This window comes from Aspergillus pseudotamarii (assembly GCF_009193445.1).
Source record: "Aspergillus pseudotamarii strain CBS 117625 unplaced genomic scaffold BDV38scaffold_26, whole genome shotgun sequence".
Taxonomy (NCBI): Eukaryota; Fungi; Ascomycota; class Eurotiomycetes; order Eurotiales; family Aspergillaceae; genus Aspergillus; species Aspergillus pseudotamarii.
Window position 1 is genome coordinate 11,816 of NW_022475040.1, and position 13,746 is coordinate 25,561.

The 13,746-nt window shown below is 48.0% G+C and overlaps 6 protein-coding genes across 6 annotated transcripts; 4 read left to right on the forward strand and 2 right to left on the reverse strand.

The window, feature by feature from the left end:
- Window positions 1-2,520: 2,520 nt before the first annotated feature.
- BDV38DRAFT_282788 (uncharacterized protein) lies at window positions 2,521-3,004 on the forward strand (the record flags this gene model as incomplete). Its single annotated transcript, XM_032059881.1, has 3 exons — window positions 2,521-2,626; window positions 2,690-2,899; window positions 2,970-3,004. The coding sequence occupies 3 exons, from the start codon at window positions 2,521-2,523 to the stop codon at window positions 3,002-3,004; spliced, it is 351 nt and encodes a 116-aa protein (XP_031913598.1).
- A 423-nt stretch (window positions 3,005-3,427) lies between these two features.
- BDV38DRAFT_271142 (putative C6 transcription factor) lies at window positions 3,428-5,945 on the reverse strand (the record flags this gene model as incomplete). The annotated part of the gene is made up of 9 exons (XM_032057260.1): window positions 3,428-3,939; window positions 3,991-4,174; window positions 4,225-4,385; window positions 4,454-4,598; window positions 4,795-5,339; window positions 5,387-5,527; window positions 5,576-5,679; window positions 5,735-5,854; window positions 5,908-5,945. The coding sequence occupies 9 exons, from the start codon at window positions 5,943-5,945 to the stop codon at window positions 3,428-3,430; spliced, it is 1,950 nt and encodes a 649-aa protein (XP_031913599.1).
- Window positions 5,946-6,456: 511 nt separating this feature from the next.
- On the forward strand, window positions 6,457-6,768 carry BDV38DRAFT_282790 (uncharacterized protein; the record flags this gene model as incomplete). The annotated part of the gene is made up of 1 exon (XM_032059882.1): window positions 6,457-6,768. One exon carries the CDS (start codon window positions 6,457-6,459, stop codon window positions 6,766-6,768), a length of 312 nt encoding a protein of 103 aa, XP_031913600.1.
- Window positions 6,769-7,523: 755 nt separating this feature from the next.
- Window positions 7,524-9,715, forward strand: BDV38DRAFT_246326 (copper amine oxidase). The gene is made up of 2 exons (XM_032054538.1): window positions 7,524-7,924; window positions 7,977-9,715. Exons 1-2 carry the CDS (start codon window positions 7,616-7,618, stop codon window positions 9,519-9,521), a joined length of 1,854 nt encoding a protein of 617 aa, XP_031913601.1. The 5' UTR covers window positions 7,524-7,615; the 3' UTR covers window positions 9,522-9,715.
- Window positions 9,716-10,529: 814 nt separating this feature from the next.
- On the forward strand, window positions 10,530-11,140 carry BDV38DRAFT_246329 (uncharacterized protein). The gene is made up of 2 exons (XM_032054539.1): window positions 10,530-10,745; window positions 10,837-11,140. The coding sequence occupies exons 1-2, from the start codon at window positions 10,715-10,717 to the stop codon at window positions 10,971-10,973; spliced, it is 168 nt and encodes a 55-aa protein (XP_031913602.1). The 5' UTR covers window positions 10,530-10,714; the 3' UTR covers window positions 10,974-11,140.
- On the reverse strand, window positions 11,141-13,365 carry BDV38DRAFT_246330 (M28 family metallopeptidase). Its single transcript, XM_032054540.1, has 2 exons — window positions 12,729-13,365; window positions 11,141-12,634 (listed from the first exon to the last, which is right to left on the reverse strand). The coding sequence occupies exons 1-2, from the start codon at window positions 12,792-12,794 to the stop codon at window positions 11,210-11,212; spliced, it is 1,491 nt and encodes a 496-aa protein (XP_031913603.1). The 5' UTR covers window positions 12,795-13,365; the 3' UTR covers window positions 11,141-11,209.
- Between the last annotated feature and the right edge of the window lie 381 nt (window positions 13,366-13,746).

Below are 13,746 nucleotides of genomic sequence, written 5' to 3' on the forward strand. Positions count from 1 at the left end.
CATCCACTCTTCCAAGCTGATTGACTTCGTGGGGTAGTAACTCTTATCATCTTGCAGAAAGCATATATACTATATGCGTTTGGTCTACTCCTCAAGATAAGTCTAGTAGACTAGTGTGGATGCTCGCCTGAGTAGTAGCGACGATAAAGTCACACTGACACCGAGAGTCAGAGGGATATAATGTTTTGGATTCCATGGTGGATGAGTGAAGGATTTAAAACATGACCCTGTGAAGCATATGGATGTATAGATTGGCAGGAAAGAATGTCAAAGACCTTCACCCGGAGAGTATATCTCGCTCTTCAACGTTCGTCCCGTTCTCTTACAGCCAGGCAAGAGTACATAACCCAGCTCCTCTTCTCCGCAGCGCCCCTCTTGTAGGTTTGCAGTCCAGCTACTTTAGCTAAAAACAAATCCTAATTCAGTCAGCCTGGGAAAGTGCTCTGGCGCAGCACTAGTTCATTGGCTGGTTCGAGCTATATGATAGATAGGTAGGATGCTGGCCCATTATCACCAACATGCTTAGCAGCGTTGGCCTCAGCCAGCCTTCGACTACACCTGATCTGAAGACAGATATGCCGGAATCACCAAAGCACTGACAACGCGCAACTTGGATTTTCCCCCTCTACTACGATTAATGGGTCTAGCTAAGATCATAATTTGTTACTCGTCGGCGTCCTGTTAAATTAGCACAAGAGGCACTACTAACTCAGCTTTCTCGGAGGTCGCACTTTTAGGCTAGGTCAGACTAGGTGTTATAAGATATTATACCTGTCCAAGTACGTACTACTCAGAATACCCCTAGCGCCTATGAGGTGTCCCGTCTTCTCCAGGGTTGTTATAATTCTCCGGTTTCTTTTCCATCCACCCATTCTGTGTAAATGCGTCGGTAGGGAAGTCCCCACAGTTCAGTGTTTCCTGCATATTAGGATCACATCCCACCTAGACATTTTTTAAAACGAGCCCGTTTATTAATTCCTCTTTTCTTTTGCCAGCTGGACTGTAGCCATGAATGTCTTGACACCGCACGGGGGAAATAGTCAAGCGGGGAATGCAGACCTATATTGTGGGAGAATACTACCTCCTCCTCAGTGTGGCTTGTCTTAGCGCTTTACAATAGAGAGACATGAAGCGATTGGAATACTGCAATCGATACACGTGAGCAGATTAGACTTAGCGTAATATTTGGCTGTACTTGCTAGCGCGGAGATTCCCGACGCTATATTTTCCATAACCAATCGGTCCAGGCACGGGGTTCTGGTCTATAAGAAACAAGTTCAATCAACCTGCATAAACGAGTGATGATTTCTGCAGGTGGCTAAAAGTCTACTAAGATGTCTGTGTACACTGTACACTTCGCCCTTTACCACCGGGGAATTGCGGTCGCCCGGCATATCCGAGCTTCCGGAGCTTTTATCCTTTGGCTTTGGATATTGTCATGAACTATGGGGTTGATGCATATAATCCTGTTATTATTAGTTTCTCTAGCCTCATGCAGCAGGGAGAGAAAACCTTCTCTTCTTTCTAGTCAATGCCGCTTTTTATTGGTGCAACAAAACAGTTGCTTATTTGGTTTCCTTGCACAAGGTCACAAGGGCTGTTGAGCCTTATTGTTTGCTATACCAATTATGAACTGCATGCTAGAAATAATATTCTAAGCATTGCAAGGAGAAGAGTCTAAAACAAACTAAAAAGTGCTGAGGGATATTATTGACTGAAACCCATAGGGTCTCGGATATTATAACCAACTTTTTGTATACTCGTTCATGTAACCCAAGACATATACAGCACAGCTTTACGCCTCTTAGGGCATCATATGCCACATTATGACACTGCTGTATGCACTGGCAGCTGAGACCTAAGCCAATGACTATAAAGGGTAAAGTGTGGTCAGCCTAACATTTATTCTGACAGAAGTCTATCCTAGGAGAACAGAGAAGTAGTGGCTTGATTTCCTTGTTACCCCATAATAATAGGATGTTGAATTTATGTACAAGATCCTGAGCTGCGTGTAAAGCGCGTAGTGTTTGCTATTAGAATGAAAGGTGATAGCATGTCAGTTTAGTAAAACTGCTTTGTTGATATTCAGTGTTAAGATCGTGGTGGGAGTATAGTAGGAAGCCATCCTGTACAGTTCATCGGCATGGCCGATAAGAGGCTGAAAAGACTAATGCATACCCTGAGCCTAGAATTTCGTATCCTCAGCCAGCCACTCTATGCTGGCTTATTATGGATTCCAATAACAGCATGCATGATATGGAAGTGTGCGGTCGCGAGTCGCGACCATCGGTACCGAACTGCGTACTAGGCGCTAAAGGTATTATGAGATACGCACAACAAGTAACGTTGGTGGTAGGACCATACTTGATGGCCCCTGCCCTTCGCAAAGTCTTATAAATAGCTTGACAAGTATTCATTCCTCAGACCATCAAACACAATCATCTTCTCCTTTCTCTTTGCTCAGAACACCCAACCCACAATTATCTTGCTTATCCTTCTGGCTTTCTCCCATCATACAGCATGAGAAATTTCAAGAGCTTCCTTCTGCTAGCAGCTCTCTCAGGAGCCTACGCTAGGAACTGCTGGTCCGGCCTGGTGTACTGCGGCTGGGATCTCCTTAAAATAGGTACGAACGGCAAAAGCCCCATCATAGCATATACGGGCCAATGTGTTGCTGACCCAATGCCAGGAAATTATGAGGAAGATATCGAAGATGCACTGGAACTTGCTGGACAGCCTATAAATGCACACACCAAAAGAGACTCGCTCTTTTTCTGCGGTGGGCCTGACGACCTGTCGTACCAGGGTACTTGCCACCGCGGTGAGTGCCAGTGGAATAACAATAACGATTACTGCAATGGCGATTACGATATTGCACCGACTTTGCAATTCTCAACTGGTATGTAGAAAAGCAAAAACAAAAGGAAAGCTTCATATACCGGTGTTTTTAACTAACCTGACTTGTAAAGGCGAAGCCTCTCTTCTGCGGTCACAGGGCCATTAAAATCGATGAGACCTGTTCCAGGTGGATGGTATTGTTGGCCATATTTTGCTGGGATCATGGTAAGGATGATGGCTTGAACTGCAACTTGGATGATATAGAGACCCAGTAGCAGAAATGAGAATTATCGCGTATTCATACTCCTAAATGCTTCTGATATCCCGCCCCCTAGCTCAACGCATCTATACTTAAAATCAAGATATATCAATCAGCAATAGGGAGGGATTTTGATTAGGGGTTTGCTGGGTTAGTCGGCTTAAGTTCTTAGTTTATGTATGATATTGAGAGAGCAATTCTTTGGAATGACTGAGGGAATTGGTTCGTGCCTTCCGCTGTCTTCATGACTTCACAGAATATATGTCTGTTATGCAATAGATGCAGGGTAAGAAAACAAGAAACACAGGACCTCAAGTTCCTCAGTATCCTCTACCCATCACTCCACAACCACAAATCAGTCTGCAATCCCTCTCGTTCAGCATCCAGGACCAAGTTATTCGCATTCAACTGATCCGTAACAGAAAGCATCTGCTCCAAAGACAACCCACAGTCTCTCCAATCGAAGTGCATCTCATCGTCGTGAACAACATCAGCAGCCTCTGGCACTGACAGAGCCGGGCTGATACCTGCGTTGAGAACAGCCACAGAATCATTCACCTGCTCCGACGGTCGTCCCTCCCCCACGTTCTTTGCACTACTCCCAGGTGTTAAGGGTTGCAGTTGAGGCTGGAGCAACGGCTGGACTAATTCTTCTAGCTGCACGATTTCGGATTTCCGGAGCTGTGCTACGCGGTTTCCCCGGGCGATCATGTCGTCTAGTAGACTGAATCCCATGTCTCGGTAGCTGGGGTCTGGGATGATGTCCGGGAGGATGGCTGATATCAGGGATAGGATGAAGAAGGATGAGAAGAGGTTTTCGAGATCGAAGGGAAGGAAGGTTTCTGGTTGGTACTGTTAGTATTGTCGGTTGAGGGTTAGTGGGAAAAGCGAACCGAGGAGGTTTTGGTCACGCAGTGCAGTTAGAATCCTCAAGGATTTTAACGCGGAGTCGGTGGATGCGTGCAGAAGGGTCTGGACTGGTGATGATAATGTTCGGAACACGTCGCCTTGCTCGAAGCAGCTGAGTCGCTCCCAGAGGAGAGCTAAGACTAGTGGTCGAGTAGTGACGATGATACACTTAATCCTGGTTAGGAGAGCCGTCGGTGCAATTTCCAAGAAGCACATACCTGGTGACAGGATAATGTCAGCCGTGTAGTGACGCTAGATAGTGACTCTACAGAATTCGAAAACCGATGCGCGAAGACATCCTCTAGCTCGCGCGAGAGGTCCGTCATTTCCTGCAGGACTGATCGAACCTTCCGGAGGAAGATACCACCTAGCTTTCCGTCTGGACTATATACAGCTGAAATGTGCCTAGTTAAATCAAAGTACAATTGAAGGGGTGGACATACTTACTGTCCAGTACGCGAGTGATAACCTGTGTTATCCGCACATGCAGACTCAATGCGGCCTCCTTTTGGTCACAGGTTTTCGGATCTGAGAGGGGAGTAGTTATCTCATCATCCTTGACCGCGTTGGGTGATCCGATCAACGATGAAAACTTCCGGTCTAGGATATACACTGTCCACCATATATTTTGACACCGATCCACTAGTTTTTGACCTAGTTGTTCAACTGGCGGGGCGCGGTGGTGACCTTCTACCAATGCCATGCGCATGGCGTGGCCGATCTACATTGTTTAGCTGCTTGAATACTCAGAAGAAAAAGAAATATGGAAGAAAACGAGCTCGACTTACATAGCAATATGCAGTATCTCTCATGTCGATCGAGTGGAAATAAAGCCCGATGAGAGTAAGAACCTCGATAGCTAAAACAGGATCTTGCCATAAGCCTGTAATATCAGGAAGAAAGGACATGGCCCGTAAGAAATATTTCGTCCAGCTGGCAGCATTGGACACCTTTCGTACCGGCGCTAAGAGAGCCTCTCCGAACGCCAATACGATCAAGAATTGGACGTACCAGAGACGGCTCTCTTGTACCTTCACTTCGGCATTATCATAAAACTCGTACAGATGGTGAAGAAACTCGTCTTCATCAAACAACAAGTACAAATGACTAAAATGGAACTGGACCGTGTTCAGTATATAGAGTGCATGCTCCAGGGATGGCAGACCACTGATGTCAGGAAGCTCCTCGGAGCTGGCTTGCCTCCACTGAAGTTGGTAAGCGTCGCCATCCACAGCGAGGGGCAATGGCGTTGAGTTTTGTGGACCCAGACGCGCTTGGATGGTGTTAAGAATTCGACGACTGAAGGACCAGGTAGATGTAGGTCCGAGGAATACTAGACTGGTCAGCTTTCTGAGAGGGCTTTGACAGCAAGTGACATACACCACGTTCTCTGCCTGCGGCCAGTATGTTTGACGTAGCCAGGCGATACCAAGGCCAAGGGGTTGGAAGCGAATCGTTCCTCATATCGAATGGCCCCGGATTGTTCCGGGGTAGGCTCTTGGGGCGTCTCGGATGTTGGTACTGGTGCCAATTAGCATATATCCGGTGGTATGGTTGCATCCGCCTTACCATAAGTGCTTCCACCCACACTACTGCTCTCCAAAGTACGAATCCGTTTTGGTGGTGGAGTGCACTCGATCTCCTCCACCCTTCGTTTTAGGGATAGAAATAATCTGAAACATTGTCAATATAGTGCAAAGACAATAAAGAATTGTGATATATATGTACTCCTCTGAAACAACAATCTTTCGATCATCTTCAAACACACAATCTAGACGACGCTGTCGACATTTGTCGCAAGGATGTGTGCCGGAGCATTTGACTTTGCGAGATCGGCATCGCTTGCACCTGCGGAGAGTCAGATCCGAATTACTGATAGGCACCGCGGATTGGAGACTTACGCGTTGGAGGTCCGCTTTGGACGCTCAGGGTGATCCATATTGATCACCAATGACTCTTGGCATCAGCCTAAGTTATTGTAGCTAGGATAAAAGGCATTGATATCTCTTCTCCAGTCGGTCCATTCGTCGTTGTTGATGGTATCCACGTGGTGAGTCAGCAACCCCGCAGTTTAATAACCAAAATGAGAATTAGGGCATTTGCCGAGCGGATAAACCGATAAGATTAGATAGCGATATTTCGATTTACAGTGGCACAGTGACAGGGGTTACGGTTGGGACAGTCTGTTCGATATAACTGAAGACAATCTCAATTCGATGTTAGCAAACATCACTCTGAGTGTTATTAACCAACTCCAGCTTACTAGAGCTACTACCAATGTACCACGGCATGATCTACGCACCCAGTTTGCCTTTTCCCGGCCGTTGAATCTTTTGCTCTCGTATTTTCTCTCCGTTGGGGTTGCGCTTCCTCTAGCTGCTGTAGGGTAGTACTGGTCACTCCGACAGAATGGCGTTCCAGCGACGGAAAATGGCTTTCTACAAGTGGTTATGACTACTCGGGGGAGCCCAGAGTTAGATCAGCTGGCGAAGGGTGGGTGCTTAGGGGAGAATCACAACGAATCGGCGCAGCTTAAACAACTCGAAGTTCAGTTTGGAGAGATATCTCGAGCAGACAGTTCTCGAGAGGAGCCGAATAGCCTCGGAGCTGTCACGCCGGAGCTAAGGATGGCTGGATTTGCGCCTAAAGATGAGGTTACTCTTCTCCGTGGAGAAAGATATGGAGTCACGTATGATGATAAAGATGCCAGTAGTAAGGTGCTCGATGGGCTCCTGCTCACTGACGATGATGTACATAATTAACCATGCTATACAATTTTTCGAGTTTCGGCCAATATCCTCTGCGACGAAACTAGAATATGTCAATAGATCAGATTTGAACTCTGCAGGACAATACTCGATGTACTGAAGTTGACTCTTCACTTTAACATAACCGACCTTGTTCCCAATAGAACGCCACTATCCAGAACCCCAATATTTCAACCAGAATCATGATTATAGTGCTAAGCCGAGTCCTACTTGTGTAAACGGTAGAGTGGTCGCCCGTTCAGCCAAAGCTCGAATGTTCCGAGTCGGTTGTGATATTACCCTAAATACAACTGTAAGCAAACTCTTGTGTTATACGGAGTAAAAGAGATCGTATTCAATTAGAAACCCAGTTATAAATTTATAATACCAGCTTCTAAACTATAAGGAGGGCAGATAACAAGAGTGTCCAACCATTCTCGGCGGCCCTTCCAAAGCAAAGAACACAATGTCGCCGAGCTCAACCGGCACCTTTAGCCTATCAGTGCTTAATGGTGGGTATTTTTACCAAATAAATAGATCATTGGCCAAGAGACTATGCATTTGTCCAAGCGCTGCAAACGGTTACATATCGGCTAAACCATGTTAGGCAAGAGATACGCCGAGTCGGGTATGCACCAATCAGCCACCAGTTAATGTAGATGTCAATTCCCGAAGGGGCTTAAAGCCAAATTTACCGCCGTTTATCCATCCCCTTTGGAGCAGGCTTGGCTCTGGGGGATTATCAAAGGCCCACGAGGGGATGTCTGGGGTGACTGCTATATAAACCGGACCTAGCCCGGACTCTTAGCCCATCAATTGTCGGATTCTTTCCTTTTTCATATTCTGTCTCAGTGGAAGAACAATGGCGTCACTTCCTCATCCGTTTGACCCCATTACCCCCGGGGAGATCCAGTTGGCCACTAAGATCGTTCAGGCCGCTTTTCCCGGGGTCTCTCTTCGATACAAGAAGATTGATATTCAGGAGCCAATTAAGAAGGAAGTGGTGCCTTTCATCGAAGCAGAGAGACTAGGAAAGCCATTGCCTCGCCGGCCGACCCGATTGCTGCAGGTTCTCTTCCATCGATTGGACAATGGCGCATTCTACAAGGCATTGCTGGATGCGGGGAAAAAGTCCGTCATCTCGGCCAAGGAATTGCCCAAAGATATTCAGGTATTTTGTATTACATTATGACGATGTTCAACTGTGAAGCTAACATGTCCAGGCCAACGTTGACGTCGATGAGATGATCGAGATGGAGCAGCTGTGCCTGAACCATCCGGCGGTCCAGGCCGAAGTGGCCAAGATGCAATTACCCGAGGGGGTTACGGTGTGCAACGACCCCTGGATCTATGGGACAGATGACCCCAAGGAGACTCGCCGTCTGTTCCAATGCTACATGTATATCGTCGCCACCGACCACCCGCAGAACAACCAATACTCCACACCCTGCAAATTCTCGCCGGTATTTGACGGACTCACCAAACAGCTTGTACGCATGGACTACCTTCCTAGTGGGACCGATGTTCAAGCCACGGAGACCCAGCCGTGGAAGCCCGTGGAGACCATCCAATATGCACATGACCTCCTCCAGGAGCCCCTGCGCACTGACCTGAAACCGTACATTGTCCAGCAGCCTCAAGGGGCATCCTTTGACGTTCAAGGCAATGTGGTCTCTTGGCAGAAATGGAGGTTCCGTGTGGGTTTCAACAGCCGCGAGGGCTTGGTGATCTACAACCTGACCTACGGTGGACGTAATGTGTTTTACCGTCTTTCCGTATCGGAGATGACCGTTCCCTACGGTGACCCTCGGGCACCCTACCACCGCAAGCAGGCGTTTGACGTTGGAGACGTTGGGTTCGGTATTACCGCAAACCAACTGTCCCTGGGATGTGACTGCCTCGGCCACATCAAGTACTTTGACGGCTACCGCTCCGACTCTAAGGGCAACCCGATCCATCTGCCCAACGTTATCTGTCTCCACGAGCAGGATAACGGACTTCAGCATAAACACACCAACTACCGGACCGGGGCCGCGACGGTCGTCCGCAACCGCCAGCTCGTTGTGCAGATGATCTGCACGGTGGCCAACTATGAATACATCTTCGCGTTCATCTTCGACCAAGCAGCCAACATCGAGTTAGAAGTGCGCGCCACCGGCATCCTCTCCACTGTCCCATTCGACAACGAGGAGTTTGGCAAGACCGTTCCCTGGGGTACGAACGTGGGCCCCGGCGTGATGGCCCCTTACCACCAGCACATGTTCTCATTCCGGATGGACCCCGCCCTGGATGGGTTCCAAAACACGCTTTACTATGAAGACAGCGTGCCCATGCCCGAAGACGAAAACAACCCGTGGAGCGTGGGATACACCACCGAGCAAACCGTGCTCCGGACAAGTGGAACCGCCAACACCAGCGTCGACCGTCACCGCGTATTCAAGATCCGCAACGACTCTCAAATCAACCCTATCACCTATAAACCAATTGCATATAAGCTACAAACCGCACCCAGTCAGATGCTCCTCGCCAGCCCGAAGTCCTTCGGCGCCAAGCGTGCCGCCTTCGCCACCAAACCCATCTGGGTAACCAAGTATCAAGACGACGAGCTATTTGCCGCAGGCGAATTCACCAACCAAAGCAAGGAGAGCCAAGGTGTTGAGAAGTGGGTGCAACGGAACGACCCGGTCGAAAACGAAGACATTGTCCTCTGGCACAGTAAGTCATACTCCTCACCCCTTGTGCAGAGATGGATAACTGACATCCAGTAGCATTCGGCCTGACTCACAACCCCCGCATCGAAGACTTCCCCGTCATGCCGATGGAGCGGATCAGCGTCATGCTGAAGCCTGATGGGTTCTTCACGAAGAACCCGGCGCTGGACGTGCCGCAATCCTCGCAGTTATTTAATAAGTCGACGTTGCACCCGGAACCGGCGGCATGCTGTGGTCCGGCGAAGGGCAAGCTGTAGACCTTTCATGTATTTGATACTAAAGAGACTTACAATGAATTGATGACTTATGATCAATCGGGTTTTACATAGCCAAGTAATCTACAGAGTTAGTGAAACTAGGGTACATTAATTCCTATTATCATATAGTATAAAAATTAGAATCCAAACATTATTAGTACCTTCTAGTACTACCCCTACTATTCTGATTAACAGGGGTACGCCCTAGTATAATACCTACTAGTTATTCTAGAGCAATAATTTACTTCCAGTCTCTATCTAGTATACAACCATACCTGCAGGCTACTTTACTGGTTGTATGTATCTTTTACCTATTTATCTATCTACTAATCTATGATCCTAGCTTATGTATGTATATGTCCATGGAGTCTATTTATTGAAAATAGCATATTATTGATTGGATGTAAAATTGATCTAAACAGATTCCAGAAAGGCACAGTGAACCCCGTAAAACGCCGTTTCTCTCATACTCAAAACCCGGCCTCGGCCGATATCAGGAATGTATCAGTACCAGTATCAGTATGAAATCAGGGTACTATAGTACAGTACAGTACAGTAGTATACAGTTACCGTCTACAGTGACAACCCAAACCCATACTCCAAGAACTACTAAGGTATCTATCACAACATAACCCTATAACCATGGAACCCAACATACCACATCTATGACTCTTATTGTAGATCCCTATCCATATCCATATCTATATCCGTATTCATACCCAAGTCCACCTCACCTAAAAGAAACCGAGAACCCCGACCCCGAACCACTCGGGGACTCAACTTAACTTCCCCACCAAAATCGGCGATCAAATCACAACTTAATTATGACTAAGACGGGCACCTTTTTTTTTTCTTTTCTATTTAAATACTTGCTTTTTCAACCACCAATTACTACTACCGAGGAACCTTACTCTGTACAGTTGCTATATTATATTACAACTACACTACTTCTCCAATACATATACATATAAATATCCAAACTCCAACTTCAAAATGTGCATGAAAGCAACCTGTTCTACCTGCCGTATGTCCCTCTTCTTTTTTTTTTTATTATTATTCTATCTCTAGTATTTTATTGGATTGATTGAATGGTAATGACTGACGAAGAAAATTAGACAAAACTTCGTGGTGGGGTTGCGGAGCGCATATTCCCTCTGTTTTGGATGCCGTGCCCGAGAGTGAGCGCTGCACGTGTACGCCCAAGGTTGAGCGGGATGGAAAGGAGTATCCGCCTAAGGCTGAGAAGGCGTGACTAGCCGGTTGTTCGATTCTCTGAGAAAGGTGTTTTTGGTGGCGAGGGGAGTAAGTTGGGTTTGATGAGGTGGTGGTGATATTGGGGGGGGCGGGGATTACTGGAGTCTACTGTGTGGGTTTTTGTTCATTTCTGAGAATAAAACATATTCTTTTTTTTTATTTTCTTTTATTTATTTACGGCTATATGTTTTTTAAACTGAATTTGGTTGACTATGGGTAAAGTGTAGAACTAGGCTATGCCTCGACTTGCGAATGCCAGCATCCAGATCCTGATACGTGAGCGTGCGTCTTAGGCGCTCTCTTGCCGAAGGGTCTCCTGGTGCGGGCTCGTCGGTGGAGGGAGGAAGTGGTATTCCGCTTGGGAATCGAGGAGAGGTCGTTGGCATAGGTGGCTACGGCAAAAGCGGTGGCTTTGGAGTTGATCAGGAAGGCTTCATGGTTGAGGTTGGTCATGTTGTCTCCCACGGCGTGGTAGTTGGCGTCGTAGGCCACGCCGGCTTGGCCTCCCCAGTGGCTGGCGTTCTCCTCGGACATGATGCCCTCGGCACCCGTGAAGAGTCCACCAGCCGGGATGCCGTTCAGAATAAAGGCTTCGTAGTCGGAACGTCCGTCGAACTGAGTCGGGATATGAGCCAAGTCGCTGGAGTCGAAGTAGTCCTCGAACAATTTCTCGATCTGGGCGGAGCCGGCCGGTCCGCTCTGGTTGAACGCCGATCCGTCACCGTCATAGATCATGAGGGCATAGTTGGGCGAGGCGATCATGTCGAAGTTCAGGTACAGTCGGATCTTGTTCAGCTCGGTGGCATTCAAATGGGAGACGTAATAGTTGCTGCCCAGGAGACCGAACTCCTCGGCTGTCCAGAAGAGGAAGCGCACGGCATTCTTCACGGAGTACTGCGTCAGCGCTTTCGCAACGACCAGGTTGCTGATGATGCCCGAGCCATCGTCGTTGATCCCAGGGCCCGCCTCGACCGAGTCCGTGTGGCCACCCAGCGCGACGACATTGTTCGGATCGCCTCCCTTCGTCTGCGCGACAACGTTATACGTCGTACGGTTCTCCTGCTTGCTATCCACCCAGAGATCCACCGAGACCGATCCAGCCTCAGCAAGCTTGATCAGCTTCTGGCCATCCTCCAAGCTGATCCCGACGATGGCCGAATACGGGCCCTTATCACTCTGCGCCGCACCAAGAGTCCCCGCCATGGATCCTGCCACATTATTATAGACAATTGAAGCCGCGGCCTTGGCTTTGGCGGCGAGCACGGACTTGTCGCCGAACGGACATTCTCCACGTTGGATAAGGGCGACCTTGCCGGCGACATCCGATGGGTAATCCGCCTCGCTACATCCCAGATTCTTGACCACAGCCACATCGGCGGTCACCTCGACGCTAGGACTGTAGGTCATAGTCTTTGCCTCGATGTCCTCGTCGCCTACCTTTAGCGTCTGGTCGGCATTGCTCCACAGGTGGACCTGGGGCTGCTTGTAGACGTCGTAGTAACCAGTCTTCTTCAACTCCTCGTAGAGGTAGTTGACCGTGTCGTCATGGGCCTTACCACCAAAGACGCGATTGCGCTCAGGGTAGGCATAAGCAAAGTCCTCGAGCTGTTGGGATCCTTCCAGCAGATCTTCCAACTGAATATCTTCCGGGAATTCGTCCTAGAAATAAACCATTAGTCCGACGAATATACAACAAGCAACACCCAAAAGAAAAAGCAAACAAAAGAAAAGAGAAAAGAAGAAAAGAACCAACCGGCGAAACAAGCGCCCTCCCAGCCAACACGCCCGAAACCACCGAAGCCCACAAAAGCGACCTCATAACGATACTAGGTTTAGTACCAGGCAAGTAGATAAAAATAAGGCTAAGGCTAAACCCAACCCCAAAGGATAATTTGAATCAAGCACCTCTACAAAAGAAGAAAAGGTATGCAAATTCCCCAGGGGTCCCCCCGTCCAATTTAAATACCGTGAAAACACACGCACCCCAATCGCGACTACCCTTTTCCTTAATTTGCCAATTTGCCATCTCTCCCGTCCCAACCTCTCTCCCTCCCCCGCCCTCAATGTTCTGTACTTCAAGTTTCTACGCCATCTGACCAGCAAAGCACGCCTCGGATCGTAATTTGTGAGGGGTCAAAGGAGCCAAGACCTTGGCGGAGATAAGAAGTCGGACAGGAACGAGCCAAGTTGAGGGGCTTGCCCGACGGTCCACGGCGGAGGAGAAAGACTTGGGTTGCACTGGCCAAGAAATGAGGATGTACTATATGATATGATACGAGGGGTTTCGCCGATGATGAGGTGGTCAATGGACAGGACAGAGTATCATCGTTGATTGCTTGGCTTGGCTGAGCGACTATCCTTGCTATTTTGAGAGTGGGAGGGGGTTTCGGGAAGGAGGTTGTTTTTATTGGTGTAGTTTTGTTAGGGGGGGAAGTGAGGAGGTTATCTACCATGAAGGTTACTTGGGGAGGAGGTTGGTGTTTCTTTTCTTTTCTTTTCTCGATGCTTGGGTGTACTTTGGGTTTGGGGTTGGGTTTGGGTTAGGGTTATGGTTGTGGGGGAGTGAGTGGGTGGATGGATGTATGTAGGGTGAGTATAATCCTGGCTGTGGTCTGGACTGGTCTTTTTCATTTTCTTTTCTTTTTTCTTTTTTTTAATTTATCCGATCGATTTGTATATTTTAGTAAGGTACAGAATAGATATTGTCGAATGAGGAGTTATTCAAACTATACCAGTTACATATGTGGGTTACTCACTTACTCTCTTACTCT